At 39.4% G+C, this 22,241-nt stretch overlaps 1 protein-coding gene across 2 annotated transcripts in view; it reads left to right on the top strand.

Annotated features, from left to right (window-relative positions):
* Positions 1–21,375, top strand: part of GAK (cyclin G associated kinase) — a 77,142-nt gene extending 55,767 nt beyond the window's left edge. For both annotated transcript variants that reach the window (XM_055791491.1, XM_055791490.1), the window contains exons 22-28: positions 1,952–2,122; positions 8,141–8,275; positions 8,630–8,749; positions 12,100–12,312; positions 13,723–13,871; positions 15,242–15,418; positions 17,100–21,375. In XM_055791491.1, coding sequence (XP_055647466.1) covers positions 1,952–2,122; positions 8,141–8,275; positions 8,630–8,749; positions 12,100–12,312; positions 13,723–13,871; positions 15,242–15,418; positions 17,100–17,201 — 1,067 coding nt within the window. In that variant the 3' untranslated portion in view covers positions 17,202–21,375. The remainder of the gene's footprint in view (positions 1–1,951; positions 2,123–8,140; positions 8,276–8,629; positions 8,750–12,099; positions 12,313–13,722; positions 13,872–15,241; positions 15,419–17,099) is intronic.
* Positions 21,376–22,241: the final 866 nt, after the last annotated feature.

Below are 22,241 nucleotides of genomic sequence, written 5' to 3'. Positions count from 1 at the left end.
TAACAGTACTCTTCAGCTGGCCAAAAGATAAAAGCTGCTGCTTGCATTTTGCTTGGAAAATGAGTACTGTATTTTTATTGGTCCAGTGAAGCCCTGTTGGTCTATAGCAAGAATCTACATAGAGCAGGTGTTTTACTGCATGAATGAGAGAAGTTGCTGTATATTACCCAAGTATTTTGTTATGTTGCTAGTATCCTGTTAACTTCAAACCATGTAAATGGAAAAGAATCAAATTTTGAATTTAAAGGGGACTCGGTATTTTTAAAGAATCCATAACCTCCCCATACAAACATTACATGCTACATCCTTTTCTAAATCCATGTGTAAATAACTTTTCCTACCAAGGCATAGACTTGTAGTAACTTACTGCTTTACACGAAGTGGGAGAAAGCAGTAGCATTAGGTGTGGTACAGAGCTGTGAGTTTAGGTCAAGCATCTGTGAGGGTTTTTTGTGTTAATCATGTAAGATTGCTAGGCAGCTGGAAATTGTGTAGGTTGTTGTTCAAACCAGTAGGATAAGGGTACTGCTAAAAGGTGTTTTCTTGCTGTTTTTACTGATGTTGTTGGCAGGTCTGTATCCTGAAAGAGAATGTTACGTCCTGTTGTATTTGGTATTTGAAACAAGACATTTCAGTTCAGAGGTTCTGCTCCTCTTAGCAATGGATCATTAGCCCTGTCACATGACTAAACTTTAGGGAACAGCAACTCTCTGCCTGATGTTAACGCTAAGATTTCTGAGAATATTAAGTCTAATAATCTGGGTAACTGTTACAAGATTTAGCTTATTTGCACAAAGATAATTCATTTAGACTAAAAGCTTTGATCTACATACAACTGTAAAGTGTTTTTGTAGAACATTTAGATGATTTCAAATATTGTAATTCTGAAGCAGTGCAGTATTATACTGTGATGAATGAGGAATCAATTTACCTTTTTTACACTGGCAGAAGTCCATAAAAGAGAATCTTTAATACTTTAACTATGCCTTTCTTATATCTACTCCAGGAAACACCTGGGTAGTAGCCATGTATGGATCTAATTTTACCTTTGAATTGGATAAGAGAAAGATAATGGCAGAAGTGAGAATATTTGGCCTTTGTTGTATTTTAGTTTACACATCAAACTTGTACTTGAGATTTTGTGTATGTCTGATACTATAGTAAGATAGCTTGATGACAATCCAGGGTTTGTTTCTTTGAAGTGTTACTGAGTCTTGTACAATGTGGCCATCGCCTCAGGATGTGCTAGGGCACTATGGCAGGGTTATTCCTTTCTTCAGTTTGAGTGAATTGTGGCAGGAGCCCCTGGGCTTTTGAGGATTTTGACCCTAGAGGGCAGCAGAAGATCTCGAGCCTTTATTCCAGCTGACTGTCACGTGTTACCCCATGCTGACTATAAATACTCTTCCACTTAGTTTTTTTTCATTGTGATCACTAGAGACTTGTTGAAAGCCTGGCTTCTTTTGGTTTTCATTTTTGAGTTGACGTGCTTTCTACCCCAGTCACTAATGCCTTCAAGTCGAAACGGTGGTATGAATGTTTTAGTTTATCTTTTTAGTAGTTTGATAGTAGATTTGTTTAAATTCTTTGGAGGTTTGGCATTATAGAGCATCTAAAAAATGTAATTCTTCTGTTTGCAGTTGATCGGTAAAATTTAAGATGTTTCTTACATGGATGAAGTTAACAATGTTATTGAAAGTATGCAGCCTTTTCAAGGACTTTTGTTTGAAAACGTAGCTGTTCGTATTGTGTATGTACCAACATTGAAGTACAGATGTCTAGAGGAAGGGACAAATGGTGACTCTGTACCAGGAAAAAGTCTTAGAAGGCTGCTGCAGTTACTGACATGAACTTTGCTTTTTGTCTGTGCTTCCAGAGGAGTAAGGCTTTTTCAACTTTGTTTATTCTGAAATTTGTCGTAAGATAATTTTTGGTTTTGCTTCTTTTTTAGCTGATCCTTTCGACCCATTCACAATGTCATCAACTTCAGAGAATCAAGCCCTGTCTGGTCCAGACCTCTTTGGGGACTTCCTTAATCCAAGCTCGGTATCTACACCTAGTACAGTTCCTTCCACACACAGTTCGCTTCCGCCTTCTTCCAGCTCAGACTTCTTAAATTTAGGTAAGTGTGCTTCTGGTGTTCTGTTTCTGAACAGTTGCTGCTGCTCTGTGCATTTGTCTTTCAGCTTAGTCAAGGTGGATTAGTGTCTTAACAGATCCACTTGTTTTGACTGCTGTTTTAATTAGCTCCATGTTCTGGGAATGCAAATACATATGCACCAAGTAGTGAGAGTCTCCTGTATAATGTCATGCTATTATTTATGAGGCGAGAGGATTTCTAGCATTGCTCACCTTCTGTTGGGAGCTGGAGTTTCCTCTGAGAGTACTTAGAAATGAGAGTACACAAACACCTGCAAAGTTAATGACGATGCTATTTTGATTGTATTCAGTTTTTAAAGATTTTTTCTGAAAGACTTGGAAAAGAAATGAGCAAGTCAAATTATAATGTAGCCAATTATTTAAATGCAAGCTGAAGCTAGCTTGGACCTTCTTGATCTGAACGTGTTCTGGTAATACACTTGTGGAGTACATTATGTAATACTCTAATCTTATTTCTTTCATTTAATTTCTGACGTATTCTTGGTGATGTCTTTTCCTCATGCATTTATTTTAAAATCTATTTGTCATTAAACAAAAAGCTTTGTGATCTGTTCGGTCTTCTCATATCTCCTTGCTAAACACATTATTTTCAAAGTGTTACTAAGTAGAGCTTCTGAGCATGCTCATTCTTTAGAGAAGCATACCCTTACAGAAATGGAGTGGTAGAGCCAGAAGTGTTGGCATTTTAAATCTGACTTTCAAAGACAAGTGTGGGTCCTCTCCATAGGAATGGAGCTTGTGGCCAGTCTGTAACAGCTCTTTGCTGCTGTCTCATCCCGCACTGTTCCCTGCTCCTGTGTAGGTCCTTCCCATGGGTTAGGCTTTCAGGAACATGGGTCTCTGTAGGGTACAGTCCTTCAGGAGCAGACTGCTCCAGTGTGGGTCCTCCAGGGGCTGCAGCTCCTGCCCGGAGCCTGCTGCTGTGTGGGCTCCTCTCCATGGGCTGTGGCTGTGTCCAGCGTACATCCATCTGCACGGGCTCATCTACAGGCTGCAGTGTGGATATTTTTACTCCACTGTGATTTTCTCCACAGGCTGTGGGGAAATCTCTGCTCTGGCACCTGGAACACCTCCTCCCCTTCATCCATTGGCCTTGGTGTCTGCAGGGCTGGTTTTCATTTGCTTTTCTCACTCTTCTCACAGCTGCTGTGCAGTGTTTTTTACCCTTTCTTATTTATGTATGTGTTTCCAGAGGTGAAAACATCCCCTCTTGGCTGAGCAGCACTTGGCAGCTGTATCCTGCGGTAGGTCTATTGGAGCTGGTTGTGTCCAGCATGGAGCAGTTAGGCCTCTCCTCACAGAGTCTGCCCTTGCAGACTCCTACTTAGAAATTGGATGTAGTTAGGAATGGTGGTATCACATTCCTCACCCTGAATCCAGCAGCATTTTCTTCCCAGCACTTACTGCATGCAGTTTTGAGTTGCCATCGTTGTTGGACAGTCTTGTCTAGTTGACCCTGCCTTTGAGTGATACAGTCTGAGTGTTAGCTACAGAGAAACTCGTTTAAAAAAATGCAGTATTTGCCTGTCTGAGATGAGGCCTTCATCCTTGAAATAAGACTAGCCAGCTGATTAGCCTCTCTACCATGTATTTAAGCATTATATTTGAGCTGTGGTTGATTCTGCTGAGAAGATCCCACTTGCTGCTTTCTTTGCGGCATTTTTGTTCTGGCCTGGATACAGTAACAGCTGTGTGTTATAGTTGTATAGTTGCCAGTTTTATGCTGCTTTTAATTATGACACTTTCATTGTCACTACATGAGATTACCAAGCAGATGATACTTTTTTTTTTTCTGTAAAGCAGAAGTTTTAATCAATACTGATCTGTGGAGCATCATCTTGGCCAAAAAATCTCATCTCACTCCAGAGTCAGGGACCTCTGAAGATTATCTAGTTGACCTGCACAAAGCAGGGTCAGGTAGAACAGGCTGCTCAAGACCATGACCTTGCTGATTTTCATTGTTTCCAAGGATGCAGTCTTTAACAAGACTCAACAACCTCTATGGGCAACTTGTGTGCCAGTACTTGACTACTCTTACAGAAAAAACTACTGCTTAGATGGGGTTTCCTGTGTTTCAGTTTGTGCCTATTGCCCTCTTGTCCTTCCACTGAACAGCACTAAGAAGCCTGGCTGTCTTTATTTCTTCCTGTTAAGTATTTATACACATTGGTAAGATTGCCCACCCCCAGTCCTTCTCTTCTCCAGATTAAACAATACCAGGATCTTCAGCCTGTCCTCATATCAGAGGTGCTTCAATCCCTATATGACAGAGGACTCTTTCATATACTAAATTTAAGTTGTAAAAATACATAAACGTGATTTTCTGCTCTCTGAATGTTTCCCTGCAACCTCTAGGAGACCACCATCAATGTTCAGCTGTTAGTAACATCTGAGCAAGTACAGAAGAAAAGAAATATTTTGACACATGACTTCACTGCTTACTGTTTCATGTGTACTATTCCTTATTTTGGCTGAAAACTTGCACTGTGGTAAATGCATTAGCATACTGCTATTTTAATGTGATTTCTGGAGCTTTCTGTCAACACAAGGAAAAGATGCTTAAAATGTACCCATCTTCTTGTTTAGTCTACAGTTATACAGGGATTTCCCAATTTTTCTCCATTGATATTCAGGCTTTAAAAACCCTGTGGGAGTGGAGGACTTGGGATAATATTTCATGCTCCTTATCTTTACCGAAAGGATGACTTTAAAATGGACGACTTTTCTGTGTTCAGCTGAAATGGAGTATGTATTTGTGACCAGATGGAATGGTAAAGGCTCAGGTATTTAGCAGGGAAGTTTGAAAAATTAATAGCTGTAATGCTTCTAACATGAGTGAGTGAGTGAAAGGACGTGGTAACTAGCAACTGGAGAAGAGGGCAAATGTGTTTTCAAATGACGTATTTGGAAGAATTATGTTGAGCAAGCAGAAGAAAGTGCAAACAGGAAGTCATTAAAGTGAGGAACAATTTTAAACACACTAAAAAAATTAGTAGTAATGTCAGTGTTCATTCAAAATAAGCTGCAGCCATGAGACATGGTGGATCTACTGTTAGAGCGGTAATACGTGTCTAGAATTAAATTTTAGCGATGGGTAAGCTTTCTGGAGTAGTAAACAGTTACTGAACCTCTATAGATAACAGGAAAAAGCGGTTTCAGTGAGCGTAATCAAGAATTAGAATTTTAGGCTTGTATTTCTTAGGGTGCCTTGAAATTTAAAATCATAGGAGTGTTAAAATGTGATTTCAATTTGTAGGAAAAATGGGTCTTAAAGAATATCTGATCTGTTAAGGCATTCTATCCTGTACTATAAAAATGTTGATCAGTTTTGCTAAATGGCAGTATGTTAACAAGGTATTTTAATTTTCTGTGAAAAAACTAGTAATTTAGAGAAGCTAGTAGGATGACTGAGTTCAGAATCGATAACCTGCACTTGAGTGGCCACACTTGCAAAAACAAGCTGTCACCAGTAGCTGGAGGAGTATCCTTTTTTCCTTAGTAGGTACCTGCTCAGCGAGCGCTTTTGAGAACAGAAATGATTTGTTTGGATATGCAAGTAGGTGGTCATCTCTAATGCAGGTTGAGTCAGGAATGTGTTTCCCTTTGCAAGAATGAACTGATCTGATCAAGAGATAGCAGGAGATGCAGAAGGTGATCAAAAGAAACCTGATTGACCAATGTAGTATTCTCCTGTGTAGAAGTTAGTTTCAGGCTGTTCTCAGTCAGGCTTTAGAGAAGGTTAAAAAAACCTTGTGTCATATTAAACCAGCCTCTCGGTCCACAGAAAATCCTGTTGTCCTCTGTGATTAAAGGATTTCCTGTAGAGATGACAAGTTAAATAAAGAAAACCTAATGTGAGGTGGTGTGTTTGATAGACTAAAATGTAGGGCTCTTATTTTGGGAAGCTGGGAAGTGTGATCTGATTACCACCAACTTATTCTTGTATCTTAGCTTGGTTGGAGCACTGTTAGTAAAGCACTGTGCTCTGACCTTCAGCAGTGTACTGCTTTATGGCTAAGGATTATACATATGTGCGTTAAAGAAGAACTTAAGGGGCAAGCAGCTATGGATCTCCTTGCCCGTAATAAATTGCTTCAACTTTCTGAATGTTTAGCTATGCTTCATGTTTTACTCTTTAGATATTCTGCTCCTTTACCGTAATGTATCTGTATGATTCCAGTGTGCCAGGTTACAAAAATCAGGGATTCAGCATGCGGTCTCTTCAAAAATATGTAGAGGTAGGAGTATCATGTTGGTAGCACTATTTCTTGATGTGAAAATCTATTGTAATGCCCAAATTGTACAACTAGAAAGAATGTAGCATAAGAATAAACAGTTGCAGAAGGAACATCTTATCTGTTCAGTGTATTGCACATTGTACTCCATTGTTTCAGATTTTTGTGATAAAAGCATAACGGATGAGTGTAAGCTTGTACTATTTATAGTGAATTTACTGCTGAACAAGTAGGCTGCTCCCTGCTTTGTTCAGGGTGGGGGATGTGATGAATTTGATTGCTCTTAAACCAGCAGTTATAAAACAGCTGATTCCCATAGTGTGTTCTCAGTCTTTCAAGTGCATTCAGCTGTAGTTTAGTCTAGCTTACTCTTATTTCTCTCAAGCTTAAGTCTGGAGAAAGGGCTGAAAATTGTACCATACCTTCAGAAGACTTTGGAGTCTTTGTGCATTTTATTTTGATATTTTCCTTCACATGCAGCAGAGATGATAATGCTGGAATACAGGCTCTCGGCAGACATTTCCTGCAGAGTATTTAATGTTCTCTGTTTGCAACCGTAAGATCTAAGTATAAATACAATTAGTGGATTGAGGTGGTGGAAGGGATATTTAATTTGCTTCAAGTTATTTCCTCAAGTAAGATAAAATAGTTTTTGTGACTTGGTAGCTATTCAGAATGTAAAGCTGAGAGAAGTGAAAAGCTGTGATGTAGTGTCTGAACATCCAAAGCATCAAAACATCACGATTTCTGAAAGGATGGCTGGGTTAGCTTTCCAAATTCTAGTCTTTGGAAATGTCTTCGAGTACCACTAAACATACTGGCTTTGAAATACCACCTTTGCTCTGTAGCACTGACTGTTGTCATAGCATTGAAGGGACGGTTCTGCTTTGTCTCTGCAAGCTGTGCTTGAAGGGAATGCTCAGAGCTGGCGTGCAGCTTTTGAGTGTTCCTTATCTAGGACCTCTCATTCCGAGGATGGCTCACCTCATACTCTGTGTGTCAGAAAGTGCAAAATCATTTTTTGTCAGGTGGTGGCAGTTATAACCCTGTATGGGATAGGGCACATTCTAGAAGTTAGTGGAAGCAGCCTTGCATCCTTTTGAATGTGACTGTTTCATTATCTGTTCTCAGTTAGCATGGTGCTTTTGCTTTGCACATAGAAAAGCAGCTTCTATCCACTGAGCTAGTGATTCTCAATCTTTTCGCAGAAGAGATCACTCTTCCTGTATTCTGCTTTTTAATTGCATGCATTCATTCGTGTATTGAACTGAAAAGGGCTATTAGTTTGTCAAGAGCTCCCTTTGTCACACGAGGCCTGGAGTAGTCAAACCTGCAGTTTGAAATGACCTGGCTCCACCTGTGTAGCACGCAGACTGCTGAGTGATATGGAGCACTGTTTCATAAGCACTGCTGCTTTCTCGTTAGCCGTTGTGTTGTCAGGATCATCAGTGTGCCCTGAAGCCAACCCTTAGCTAGTCCTTTTGCCCCGGAGACCGAAGTTGTTAAAATCGTAGCACTGCCTATGCATGAAAATACCTCCTCTATGAAGTGCATGAGATGTTTCAAATACAAATGAAGGAATTCCAGTGGTAAAACCCTTCTGAGTCCTGTGTAAGACTGCATGGCTGTGTTACGGGGAAGTTTAAGCAAGCTGTGTAGTTGGTCATTGTAGCTGGCAATGTGGTACACAGTTCTATTGGTATTGGCAGGATATCAATTATTGTGATGGTTTTCTTTTTCTGTAGGGAATTTGACACCAGAGCCACCTAAAATAGCATCTTCTGCAAGCCATCCAGATCTCTTAGGTGGATGGGATTCTTGGGCAGATTCCTCGGCAACGAGTGATGTAGCATCACCACAGTTGAAGCCTCTTTTTGAAGGTATTAAATTCTTCCATTAAAGGGAATAAGAAATACTCCAGACTTAGTCAGTTTAATCATCTGATACTGCTGAACATGCCTTCATGCCTTTTTGCTCTGTTGCTTAAAGGACTCCATGCTCTTGTGCTTAAATGCCTCTTCAGTAAGGCACCTGTGTAGTTTTTCAAAGTACATTCAAGGCTGAGGAACCAAATAGTTTGTTGTCTATAGTAATGGTGATTCTTGCCATGGTAAAAGATGTTGTGGGGCACAATGGTGGGGAGGTTTACATGAGGCGTTGTGGAAATAGTGTGTTTACTCATTTTCTCAATTTCCAAATACACCAGGTGCATGATATGTTTTCTTATCACATAGGCCAAGGTTTTACCACAGGGAGCCAGTCCAGTGTGTCTTCAGGTCTGTCTTTCAGCCAGGCTAAGTCTCAGAACTTTGATCCTTTTGCTGATCTTGCCAATCTTGGATCTGGTCTTCCAGGTAAGATGTTAATTTTAAGAGACTATACATAATGCCACTAACATTTGATTTGCTTCTTGTACCAATAAATGTAACTGATAGCTTATGTAAACCATTTTCTTTTAATTAACAAACAGCTTGAGGCAGTTGCTGGGAGCAGACAAGTAACAAGAAAAGACTGAATTTTTACTCAGATTGCATGAAACATCCAGAATAGTATTTAAGAAGATAACCACACTGTGACTTAGAAACAGTGTAATACGTAGTGCTTCAGAATCTAGTTCAGAGGGTAAGAGAAACCCAGGGTTGCTGATTAAGTAACTGAGCATGAAGTTTCTTATCCAGCATTGATTGATGCTGTGCTGTGAAGGATATAAAGCGAAACCTGAGTTAAATTCTTTTAGATCCAAAGCAGCAGTTGTTTTATTTCAGTAGGCCTTTGTAGCTCCGCTGCTCAAATATGTCATGTTCAAGATGAGCACAAATCAAGCCCATACTTGTACACCTATAGCATGAGCGTTATTTGTCGGTTTGCAGTGCTGTGCACAAGAAGTTATGGAAGATAAGACACAACGTGGAGTAACACTTGTTCCAGGATGTTATCTTCACCCCAGACTCAGGAATTAGCCCTGCAGCATTCTCAAACAGCAGAAAAACTAAGGACAATGAAAAGAGCTGAGGTCCGTGCATTTCAGGACCACACTGCCATAGCAAATGGCTGATCTGTAGCTGCTAAATTTGCCTAGCTGCCAAGAGTCCAAGGAATGATTTGGAACAGCCTGTATTTGTTGAGCTGCTGAATTACAGAAATGTGCTTTTCCCTTAGCTTGGAGCTGACAGAGGTTTTATCCTGTTGCCTTGGCAATTAGCATTGTGTATTGCATTGAGTACCCTCTTGGTGGAATTATCTTATGTAAACATAGGTAACGTACACTATTTGGCTTCTTTATGTTGCCTGTGCATAACTACTTGCAAAATTCTGGTGTTGAAGCAGTACCAATAAGGCTGCTCTGCAGTAAACAGTTTACAAAAACTTTCTAGCTTAATAATTTAGGTTAGTATGGACTTATTAATAAAATCTATAGATAGTGTGACATTAAAAAAAGTCAACTTATCTTTGACATACTGAACCAGTGGGAGAAATTTACTGGTTTTAGCAGGATTTAGATCAATTTGTTATTCTTTCAGGTAACTTTCAATAGGAAAAATGACTGCATTAGAAAGTAGCCAGATGTCACTGTGCTAGTTAACCTTCTTAGGCATGAACAGAATTTTCAGGGAGTTATAGCAACTGGAGTTTAGACTCGGTGTTGTATTTTTCATAGGAGTTTTGGCCTTCACATAAAAGTCGTCATGAAAGCTGCTTAATTGGGAGTGCTACATAAACAGAAAACAAGCAATAGCTAGAGGGAGGTGTTAGTAGTGTATGAGGCTAGTGGTGGGATACCAAGACTGTTCTGTAATAGTTGTTCTCACACCCTTCATTTCTAGGGATGATCTTGTACCAGAAAGTAGGAGTGTAGTGTTGAAAAGTTGCTAGTGAGGCATTAGCTTGTTCTACAGGAAGAATTTATTTGCTTTCAAGAATGAAATAAGGAATGTAGAATGCTTGGAAAGAGTAGTAGAATGAGATTATTTTTCAGTGTGGAAGGTTATGTACTCTGACAAGTGATGGGGCTATTTTTTTTTTTTCCTGTGAATTTCACACATTAGTTACCTCAGTCTTCAATCACTTCTATACAATTGTATGCTTTCATAAAAAAACTAGTGCAATTGTAGATTCTATCAGGTGTTGTATTGCAGTACCAGGTTTTATCAGGTATGGTATTAGAGGTATAGTATGGTATCTTGTAGGTGGCCCTGGGGAGACTTTTTGTGTAAACTGTTACAGCTATGAGCAGTGGCTACCAGAAAGAGCTATCAAGAGATCTGAGGTGTGGGGAACTAGTTTTGAAAGAAGAAAACAAGTTTACATTGCTGTGTCTACACAGACAAGCTTGGGTGTTTTTTCTGAGGCTTTAGGCTGAATCAAAGGGGATAAAAATAAGAACAAGTAAGTTTAAGCTGACTTGGGATATGTTTGATCTGAAAGTTCGGTTCTAAGCAGCAGCAGCTGATCATTAATGTATGTGGAGATTCAAATAATAATCTACCTTCTTCCAAGAAATAATGAGATGGGATCATAAGTTTGTCATTCAAGACCAGTGATAAAGATTTTCTGGTTTTGAAGTGTTGGTATTTCATTCATATTAGACTTCCTGACTGGCTTCAGGTGTGTAATTATATTTGACCACTAGTCTTGAATTTGTGGTTCTCTCACTTTTAGGGAATTCTTCCAACATGAAGAAGTCTTAAGCTGTTTAGGATGCCACATATATCAAATGTTTCTCTTACAAAAAAAATCTATATGTATCTAAATTCAGTCATCATTCTATTTTTTGCCTCGGTATAATGCCAGGTATATGCAACTTGTCAAGGGAACTCGGTTTCTAGGAATCTTTCCAAAGGAAGTCAGTCAAGGGCAACTGAATGGTGGCTTGGTTTAGAATAAAAAAAAAATCAGGTTTATTTTCTTCAGTGAGACAAAAAGCTGAATAATGAATTTAGAAGGTTGGAGCTTTATTCTGCTCAATTTGTTTACAGTGAGTATTGTAGCGTTGAGAAAAGGCCCTGTACGTTCTTCCCAAAGTAAGGAGCAGTGAAGCTGCTAAGCAGGGTTATTTTATACTGGTTTAATGAAAGGAAATGGGATACTAAAATTTGAGTCAATATTGTGTTGATAGAGGCTTGTTGATTACACCAAGGTGATTACAACAGTCTCCTGCAGGTTTCAGTGCCTTTCTTACTCATGTGCAACATTCCCTGCTAATGCTGCTGTAGGGTAATGTTTTCATCTTTCTTAAACAGTAGTGCAAGAAATCACTAGAAACTTGGAAAGCATTCATTTGAAAAACTAATTCTATGATCAAGAAAATGTAATATATTGAGAATATTTTATTGTCCTCCGCATATTAACGATTGTTGAAGTATAATGAATTGGGAGGCAGAACTAATGTCAATGCCAAATTATTTTCTGACCTTACACATGCCTAGCTGACCAGGCAAGAGCAGATGCTTCTGCTAAAACTAACAGTTGAGAACTTTAATGGTAAGAGACAGAGACTTTCAGTAACAGTTCTAGCTCCTGCCATCCAAGTTACTCGTTAATGAGACTCTTCAATTCATTTTAGACAAGTTTTTCTGTAAGTGTTCTCTTTTATAATGGTATCACTATAAACTATGTGGTTGGATGTCAAAACTAAACTGTCTTACTTGTATTAAACAGGTGACAGATACTGAGCTGAAAAACTTAATTAGGTGTTTATTGTTAGGTTCCTCCAGTGGTGGACTTTCAAGTAGTGGCTTTGGTCAGAAGACTGCTCCATCTCAGAAGCTGGGAAATCAGTGGCAGAAATCGATGAAACCACAAAGTACTTCATGGCAGTCCCAGCCCAAATCCAGCACAGCAGCTAAACCCAATTACACAGTAAACTTCAGTGTCATTGGGGGACGAGAAGAAAGAGGAGTCAGAACCCTAAGCTTTGGTAAGTTTTCTGAAGGCATCACTTATAATGGCCTGCTGAAGTTAGTCAGTATAATGGCCTGCTGAAGTTAGTCAGATGCTCTGTTAGCTGCAGACACTCTTGTACCTTCATTTTTTAATATCTGTTGAGATTATTATCTAGTAGAAATCAGAAAAAAGCTTGGCAAATCTGGTGTCCTGCTTTTGCAAAACTACACTGGAATATCACAGAGATAAACTGGCCATGACCCCAAAATATTTGCAGGTGCGGGTATAAAGTCTCAAGGCTATATTCACTAACCCACATGGGTGCTGGTTTTGCATCACTGGGTTAAAAAGGTAAATTTGACCTATCCAGGGGGAGGTGGTTGGTAATGTTGCTTCATGCTAGTCCACTTGTGATACACAGGTAAAAGGATGCAACATTCTTCCTACCTGAAGAATAGCAGCTACCCTTAAGAAAGGTTGAGGTTAAACTTACTGAAAATTCTTGTGTTTCCAACAAGGATGGGGACAGGAACAGGTGGAGTCATTCCTGGAACTAGTTCCTTAAGATATTCCCACTGAACATGCAAACCTAGACATATAGGGATGGGCATAGCCTCTTCTATGTTAACCTTCTTGGAAAATTTTATTTTATTAGGATTATGGTGAGCAGTAGGTACTTATGTATGTTGAAGTAATTCTGTTGATCTGTATCTGCAAAGAGGTGACAGGATAGAGAGGCAGTGGGCATAAGTTGCAGCCCAGGGAAGTCTGGAGAACAGGGAAAAAAATTTCATTTAGCATCATGAAATGCTGAAATGGGGAAATGGATCTTGTGGTTCCTTGTCCTTGAAAATAGGTGGACCTCAACTGGACAAGGACCTGAGAAGCTTATCTTGTTGTCCCTGTTTTGATTGGGCATTGGGCTGGATGACATCCAAACACATCTTCAGAATTTAATTATTCTACAGCTCTCTGAAATTTGTTGGTTCTGTAATGACTATTCATGTTTTATCCCTCCATTATTGTGCTTGTTTCAACATACTTAAATGTTGAGTAAATACTTTGGACTAGAGTGAGTATATGGTCACTTGAAAAACTGCTGCGCGGCAGTTAGCATTACTTTATGGTGGAGAAGTGGAACTGTTTCCAAAATCATAAATAGGTAGGTGTGTATTCCCTCGTGCTCCATTTTTTAAAAAAGAGGATGTATAAGTATTTAGTCACATGTACACACATGAGGTTATCTGCTCTGCTGGGCTGAGAACTTGTCAGTAACCCCTCTTGTTCTTATCCTTCCGTAGTCTTGTAATTCATTTATCAGGCCACTGAAGAATATTTGTCATGGTAGTGAGATCTCATGCAGGTATGTCTAAGTGCAGTGTGTTTTCCCAGTTAATGTATTCTCCTATTAAACTTTTCATTTAATGTTTTTCTTCTTTCATAGGTCAAAAGCCAAAAGTTTCAGAAAATGACTTTGAGGATCTTTTATCTAATCAAGGGTTTTCAACTAAATCTGATAAAAAGGGACCAAAGACCATTGCTGAGATGAGAAAACAAGAAATGTCCAAAGATATGGATCCCTTGAAACTCAAGGTTTGTTTAATGTTGATTTTGGTTTATAGTGAAAAGCTGCACTCGTGATTGGAACTACTGATAACAGCAGAAGGATACAATGATTAACAGAGCAAACTAATAGAACAGAATGAAGTTCTATCTGTATTTAAACGAATATAACTGTAAAAGTTAATTAGCATGAGCAAGAAGCAGTTGGCAGTGAATATAGCACAAGAAGTGTGTGGATGGAACGTGAGTTCCTGTTTGTTTCAGCTAAGCTTGGAGAATTAAGAACCTGGGATTTTGTCCATTTCTTGAAGCCCAGACTGTTCTTTATCTCTAGTATTCCTAAAGGTCTCCTTAGAAAAGGTGGGTTTGGCTGATAATACAAAACTACACTTTCAAAAAACAGGTGGGTGAGTAGTTGTCTTCAGGGTGACCACTTCCTTGCATTTACCGGTTAACAAGTGCTAACCTAAGAAATTATGAAAAGGTACAGTTCTGGAGATAGGCTGTAGAACTGATCTGTGGGGTGTTGCCTGATCGGCTGTTCAGATTTTTTGATGTATTACTCATAATATCAAATGTTAGTAACTTCCAGTTTTGTAGTCTTTATGGTGCTTCAGATATTAATAAAAGAACTTTGGAGGGATGATGAAATTTGTTTTCACAAAGTGTTTTACTTGAAGAGAGTGTACACAGCTTGCATGGTTACCTTTTGACACAAATCACCATAAATGGAAATACGTACAGATTTTTATTTACCATACTTGTTGCTGATAGAGGGCAGAGATTTTCAGATTACTGAAACCAGTGTTCAGTGAAGACACTGTGTCACTGTGTCACAGTGACTTGAATATTTCTCTTTAAGTCTCTAAAACGGCTAGTTACTCTAATCAACTTTCCTGGGGGTATCTGAAAGAACACTTCAGTTTGTGCACCCCCGCAGGTTGCGTAAGTAAACATTAACTATTAATATACATGATCTGAAACTTTTGTACAAATAAAGAAAGAATTTTAGTAAACTAATGCTGTGGCTTGACAGGGAGTTAATGTAATTGTGACAGATGTTCTTAATTACTCCAGTCAGTTTTCTTGTCATTAATTCTACAAGGTTTTGTAATATGTTACTCTCATAATTTCTCTTGCAACAACTGAATTTCTGCAGTGAACTGGTAACAATGAGCTACTCTGTAATGGCAGATGTAAAATACCACTTTTAGGTGGTTAATGGTCTGGGTACCAGAAAGAAAAATGTAGTAGAGCAGTTGGACCTCTGGGGTGAATGCAGCAAGACAACTGTACTTGGGTCTTAATCTTGTGGTCTTGTACAGAGTGAAGATTATGTCTTCAGACAGACTGAGAACGTTTACAGTGCTGCATCATTCTATACATTCTGTTTTTCCCAGATTCTTGAATGGATTGAAGGAAAGGAGAGAAATATCAGAGCATTAATATCCACTCTTCATACAGTGCTTTGGGAAGGGGAAAATAAGTGGAAACCAGTCAGCATGGCAGATCTAGTAACTCCTGAACAAGTAAAGAAGTACTACAGGAAAGCAGTGCTTGTAGTACATCCAGACAAGGTGAGCATGTGCCTCGGATCTTGTTTCCTTCTAGAAGGAATGCGAACTGTTTTTACCACACCATGCTAGTCCCTGAGGTGATGCAGCCTTATTTCTTGATTAGCACACTAGATGCTCTTCACTTTGCTTCTGTTGTCTTCTGGATTTGGTGTCCTCCTGCGTTCAGGTAGTACAGGATTTTTCTTGTCACCCTGTCACAGTGCAGAGTTCCAACAGGTAAATGTTAACAAATGAAAGATCCCATTAAGGTTGTACTGAGCACCAAAGTCAGTTATGCTGGGTTCTGACTGACTGCAGGCAGGTTTAATGCTGATTAGTAGAATCTGCTTTATTTCTACCAGCTGATACTTCAGGTCTTTTAGGACTATTCACCAGTGTATGAAGACTCGGAGGCCACCACAGCAAAACTGGTGGAAAAAACCTGCTGAGCCTCCTTTAATAAACAACTTTACTAGGAACCAGAAAAAGTAAACTTTACTAGAGTAAACAAATTAGCAGTTAAAAAATACTTGATGAATGTGACATTCCAGTTGTCTTTTAAAAATATTTAATGCATTCTGTTGCTGTTTGTTATTCTCCCAATGTATAAAGGTAGCTTCTTATCCTGAGTTACTGCTCTAGGCTGTGTTTGAGATAAAAAGATAAACATTGAATATACCGGGTTTGAATTTTAAGGGTTTTGTATCACTGGTGGTTCAGTGAGCCATATTCTAAGCCATATGTTGTCCTGTATCCATAACAAAGAAACAAGACATTGTTCATTCTTTTCTTCCCCCCAGTCCTTTGCTGATTTTGGCCATGTTGCTGTTCTTGCCCATGTGCCTTCCTCCACCGTTGTGGTGGTTTTTTTGGTGCTTTCTGTAAGCCCCTTAGTGCATCAGTGTCAGTATGCAGGTCTTTAGAGGCATTTTCTTCCTCTTTTTTTTTTTTTTTTTGTTTTTTTGTTTGCCACTTTGACTTAAAGCAGTCCGTAGAAGTGTCTGTAAAGTACTGCAGCTGGCAAAAGCCAAGCAGCAGGAGAAAGGGAAGGATAATGGAGAGGGCTCTGGGGCTTCCTTTTTGTGTTGGAAAGAACCCGTTAAAATGGCTCGTCTTGTGGGACTGAATCTTCACTAAGCATGAGGGTTGGGTTGGCCCAGAGGCAGGGCTGATGTGAAACAGGCAGGGAATCAGGAGCATACCATCTTCATTTGAATATGGAGGCATATGCACAGAAGGTGCTATGTAGTTAATGTTGAATCTTAGTATCATTCACAATAAGCAACAGATTTTTCTCCAGGAAATCTGTCCCAAAGGGGTCATCTTAAATAGTGCTTAAATGTTGTTCTTTTACATTACTGCAAGGTCTGTCAGGAAGCAATCCCAAAAATGACTGGATTTGATCATTAACTAATACTCACTAAAACTATTTATGAAAAGAACGGCTTCAAAATCTTTAAGTTGTTTATGAATTGCACTAAAAGTTTGAAGTAATGTAAGGAAACCAAGACTTCGGCTTTGTTTAAAATAATCATGCCAAACTTTGGATAAGATCGGAGAGAGCTGTGTGTCTGCAAAATTATATTCACGGAGCAGTCTAAAGTTTTTGAATAAGATAGCAAATATAAAAGGGGTGAGATCTTTCCCGAGTCACACAACTTCTGTTCTTTTTAAGCTTCTAATGTGTTCTGTTTTTTTTCAGGCCACAGGACAACCTTATGAGCAGTATGCCAAAATGATCTTCATGGAATTGAATGATGCATGGTCAGAGTTTGAAAACCAGGGATCAAAATCCCTTTTTTAAAACTTAATCTGTTCCAGAACTGCTTCCAAAAGCTGGAGCTGAGCATTGTTGTGACTTTATTGTGCCTATGATTTATGAAGAGCTTTATCATGATTTCAGCAGTTTCTATTAATTCATTAGTGTGGTGATGTATTTTGGAAGATGTAGAGTACAAAGCATTACACAGATGCATTAAAAAAACCAGCTGCTTAGTACTTGAAGAAATCAGTCTGGGAGTAAAGATTTCCTTTCAGATTTGTATATGGTAAAATAGATTTTTAATGAAGCTCCATGATTTCTGGTATACTAGTATTAATTAGAAATCATTCCAATTTCATCAGTCTTTGTTTTCCCTCTGCTTTCCTCAATTTGTCTACTATCTTTTAGTAGTTTTGTCATTCATTTTTTGTTTGCTGCCTGTCGCCTTACTGAGTTTTGGTTATCAGCAGTGAATTTGCTTGGCTTATCTCAGAGCTGAAGGTGTATATTTTTATCTGTATTTTCTGTAATCAATCTGATAATCATTCTGTAAATAATGTTTTCTGGCAATACCTGTGTTTCTTATAACAAAGTAACAGGTGTTTAGCCAAAAAGACCCCAAATGTGGGACAGTAAGCCAGGGTTGTTCTTGATCTTTAGTCTTCTTACATACCATGAATCTGGAAACAAATCCTGACTAAATTTAAGGTCTGCATGTTCCTGCTGTTTTGTTATTTATTGTGAACCTTTGGAAGGCAGTACTCTGATGAGAACTTACTTTCCTAGCTCTTAAAATGGTGTCTCTTGCTTCTGATTTCAGTGGAACGTTCCTTCCATTGGACTTTCGGCTACTAAGATAGAAATAATGTTACTCTGAAACTTGAAGTGTAAGCACAAAACATTTTACTCTGCTTTGATTTGTCTGAGTAATACTCCATTACTCACTACCATCTGGGGAGCATTTGAAGTGCTTTAACACATTTTGCTGCATGTCTGAACTTACGTATTTTTGAGATATGCATGACATCAGTGTACATGAAAATACGGAGTGTATTGGTAGACTGTTGCATATCTGCTCACCTACCTTCCGTGCAAGAAGAGTAGACACAAACTTCATAACAAAACTTGCCATGTTTTCTCATCCCTGTCCAGAAGGCGGTTTTTCACTAGTGCTGGGGTGAATGAATGCAAATGACCAATGACTGTTATACTCTGTGTAATAACAAAATGCAATTTATGTATCTAGTTGAAAATGTAGAAAATTAAGTGTTGTGGTATTAAAGCTTTGGCAGCAGTCTCTTGAAGAAAGTACAGTTGGGCATTTAAGGGGATATTTTTATCATCTCACTGTTTTATACATTTTGCATGCTGAACTGAGAGTGAAGCTGTACAGTTATCAGAGGTACCTGTTCAGCTGAACAACATCTGAAGAGAAAACGTGAGATTTTTTTTTAATGCCAACTGGACAGTTCTGGATGAGGCTTTCCACTGCCATGCACTGATGAACATAGTGAACTGAAGATTTGTTTTCTGTAGAAGATAAAGCAGCATGAGGACCAATAAAGATGTTTCATAAGGCTTATATTATTATTTTTTTTTTTTAGTTACAGCAGTCTGGGGGGAGGGAAGCTAAGGTAAATCCTCTAGAAACATATGTTGGGTCTTAATGTTCCTTCTAAAGGCGAGGGTCATTTGGAAGAAAAATCCAGAAGTTCCAAGAAGTGGTAAAAAACCCCCAAAACAACCAACTGGGAATGAGGGCTTTTCAGCCTTTCTCATGCTCTGTACTTCATTGTTAGTTGGTTGTCTGCTGTACCGGCTAGGACTGCACTCAAACTATTACATACCCATTTCACTGTAGCTATATTCTTAATGTCCACAAGCTGAAAAGCTTTTAGAACAGGCTACAGAAAAAAATGATTAAGCTGAGACTTGATTAGATACTGTGAATTGTCTGTGGGCTTAAAATGTATATTTTCCATTCATGCTTATATTATTATTCATTGCACAGTTAGATTTTGAAATGTTGAAGTGAAATTGTGCCCTGAAAGCTAGACTTTATATCTGCTTCTGCTGCCTGCAAAGCTTGAGGTTGAGGTGACTGAATGTTGCCAATAGGTTAATGTGTCTACCAGACTTCACATGTGGCACTTGAAGTTCTGTTGTGATCTCCTTTACTCTTGTAGCAAATCACAGTGCCTTTTGGCCCATGTTTCTAAGTTCTTTTGTCTGTTAATGACAACTGACTCATACCATGCCGCCTTTGTAGCCTACCGGGATCCAGTTTTTCAAAGCCAGTAGCTTGACACGGTTATTGCAGGAGCACAGAAAAACAATGCAGCATAAATTAAGGAAAGAGTAGAGAAGAACATCCCGATTCTAATCTGCATCTCAGATTTTTTTCTAAAGTTGACCTATTCCTACCTTCCTCTGCTAAAAAGTCGTCTAGACTGGTAGAAGGAACCTAGAAAGGTTTGTAGCCTGCTTTTCCAGGCCTTTTAGAAGTGCTACTGGTAAGCTATAGGCAAGCGGCAGTACCAAGTGCTAGGCTTTTCTGCAGAAGTTGCTATAAAGCAGGGCTTATAAAATGATAGGGCAGGTTTCCACTAGTTATTTCTGAATTAAGTTGTTTATGTTACATTGCTGTTAGATCTGGAGGCCACCTTAAAATGGAGATCTGTGAAGAAGAATCTGTGTTAGGAGTGCACGTGACTAGAACCTGCCGCATGTGGAAGAGTGGTGTGTTTTGACCATGTTGGAGGAAATCGCTTGGTGTCTTTAACCTTGGGCATGCCTCTGATGTTTCCTGATGCTGTCAAATTTCCTTGAACTTCACAACAGGGAAGAGAAAGAAAATGAGCATACATTCATATTAGATCACAGGGTTATACTCCGTATTGTTAGTGGGTAGTGATTGCCAAACGTCAAACCTGGGAGGAAAACTTCCTCTGCTTTGTCGTTTGGGTAAAGTTCAGGTAGTTTGCTAATCAGTGGTAACTTCATTCAGCGAGTACAGAATGGAAAACCTACAACAGTACTGAAGTGCATTTCCTTCAAATAGAGGCTAAGCCCTTGGCATTCCACCTGTGAGGGTAACTAGTGTTCATGAAAAATGGCTTGTTTACCTCCACTTTCTTGCTAATTCTAGAAAGTTCCTCCAATGTTGTCTTGCCAAGCACAGAGTAACAGTTCCTTCCTGAACGCAGGCTAAGCCCCAAAGCTGCATGCCCAGGACTGAGATGGCCAGGTTGCATGCACCGTTCCACGTCTCAGGGCCAGGCTGCAGTTTCCACAGCAGCAGCAGTATGTTTGCGTAGTGATTGGCCATTGCGTTTTCTGTTGCTCACAGGAATATTTCGGGGTAGCATAAATGGGGAAACCTTGTTGCTCCTTAGCTGTGACCTTTAACTGTATAACAATTGCAATGTAACAAATGCTTTGTAAATAAGTTCAGATTAGTCTTGTACAGATGCCTGTGCTTTGTGAGTTGGTTGACATTTTCTGTCAAGGATTTGCGGGTGATTGACCTGCGAAAGCTGTATAAGGAATGTATCATTTATTGCCCCTTGAGTCTGTCCCTGGTGCAGAATGCCCAGTGACAAGGAGCAAAGGGTGTGACTCAGCTGAGCTGTGGTTCTGATCTCGATGAATCTTGCAGTGCTCACTTGCTCTCTGTTTGGGTGAGTTTATTGTAGGCTGCAGTTCGGACTGCATTAAGCTTCTAACATACGCTCCAAAAATAAGAATTCAGTCATTTTTATAAAGGATACACGTTGTCACAGGAACTTTTTATTACCAAAAGAGGATTAAGAGGCATTGTGAGAACTCCCAAAACTCTTCAGTGGAATGTACTGTATATTTGCAATGTAGACTTCTAGAAGCGATTGTCATCTCTGATAAGGACTTAGTTGTTCTGAGGTCCTTATTGTATTTACCTGTAGTTGTGATTGTACTTTCTATACCTGTGATTTTTCTAGTTTGGGGATGTGGAAGGACAGAACAGATATTCATTCTTTGCAATCTTTCAGGAAATGCAATGTACTGAGTAATTTTGCTAATAGTGAAAATTATACCTGTATGTATATAATGGTAATATTGTCAAATTAAGCCTTGTTTCAAAGTAGGTTTGATGTTTAGCACAATGTCCTTGCACAGAATATTTTGCTTTGAAATGTATTACAACTTAACCAGTGATCAATTAAAACAAACAAAATGACTTTGCATGTTTCTTTCTTTCCCAAGGGAGAAGCAACCCGAATACACAAAGCATTTACGCTGCCTCTTTCAGAACAATATGCGAGTGTTAGAGAAGTGGTTCTCATTAGTTGACCGAACCTCTTAGAAACCAAGTGTGCCATCAGAAGTGTCTCTTCTGTTGAAGAGTCCCTGCAGTGTGCTCTGTGGTTTGGCAGCTGAATTTCTTAGACTGCCTGTATGGTGCCGTCAGGGGTTCTTGCACAGGACTTGGTGTAATGCAATGCCATCCCATCCCCCAAGAGAAACTTACTCTCCCATCCCCTAAGAGAAACAAGAAGCTTGCATATCTGCGTGGCAGGACTCAAAGGGAAGGAGAACAGGAACAAGTGGACAAGACTGAGGGAGGAATGAGCAGCCTGAAGGGAGATGGGCGGTGGGGGTGGGGGTGTGTAACGTACAGTGATGAAGGACTTCATGGATATGGGGAATCTGTGAGGGAACGCAGGAGGAGGAGGAGTCACTGCTGGGACAGTACTTACAATGTGCCAAGAAGTGTCTTTTGGCTCTATGCTCTCAAACAAGAATGAGGGAAGTGGAATCTTTCAGAGTTGGGAACAAAGCACTTGGTGACATTAAAAAAAGTTTATTTTTTAAAAAAAGAAAAGCATAGCAATGTAGAACTACCACAGAGGATCCCCAAGGAGAAGGGTGGAAAACAGGGAGGATAGGGAAAAATGGAGACATAACCAAAGGAGCATGGGTGGGATATAAGCATAGGGCAGGGAGGAGAAGCATTAGCAAGCTGAGAAGCAAGCAAAGCAAAGCTCTGTTAGGGAAAGGCTGTTGCCATTGCTAATGTTTTGCATATTCTGCTTACTGCTCTGA

This window comes from Falco peregrinus, chromosome Z (assembly GCF_023634155.1).
Source record: "Falco peregrinus isolate bFalPer1 chromosome Z, bFalPer1.pri, whole genome shotgun sequence".
Lineage (NCBI taxonomy): Eukaryota > Metazoa > Chordata > Aves > Falconiformes > Falconidae > Falco > Falco peregrinus.
Note: the sequence above shows the minus strand (reverse complement) of the source record. Positions and strands in the feature narration are given on the sequence as shown.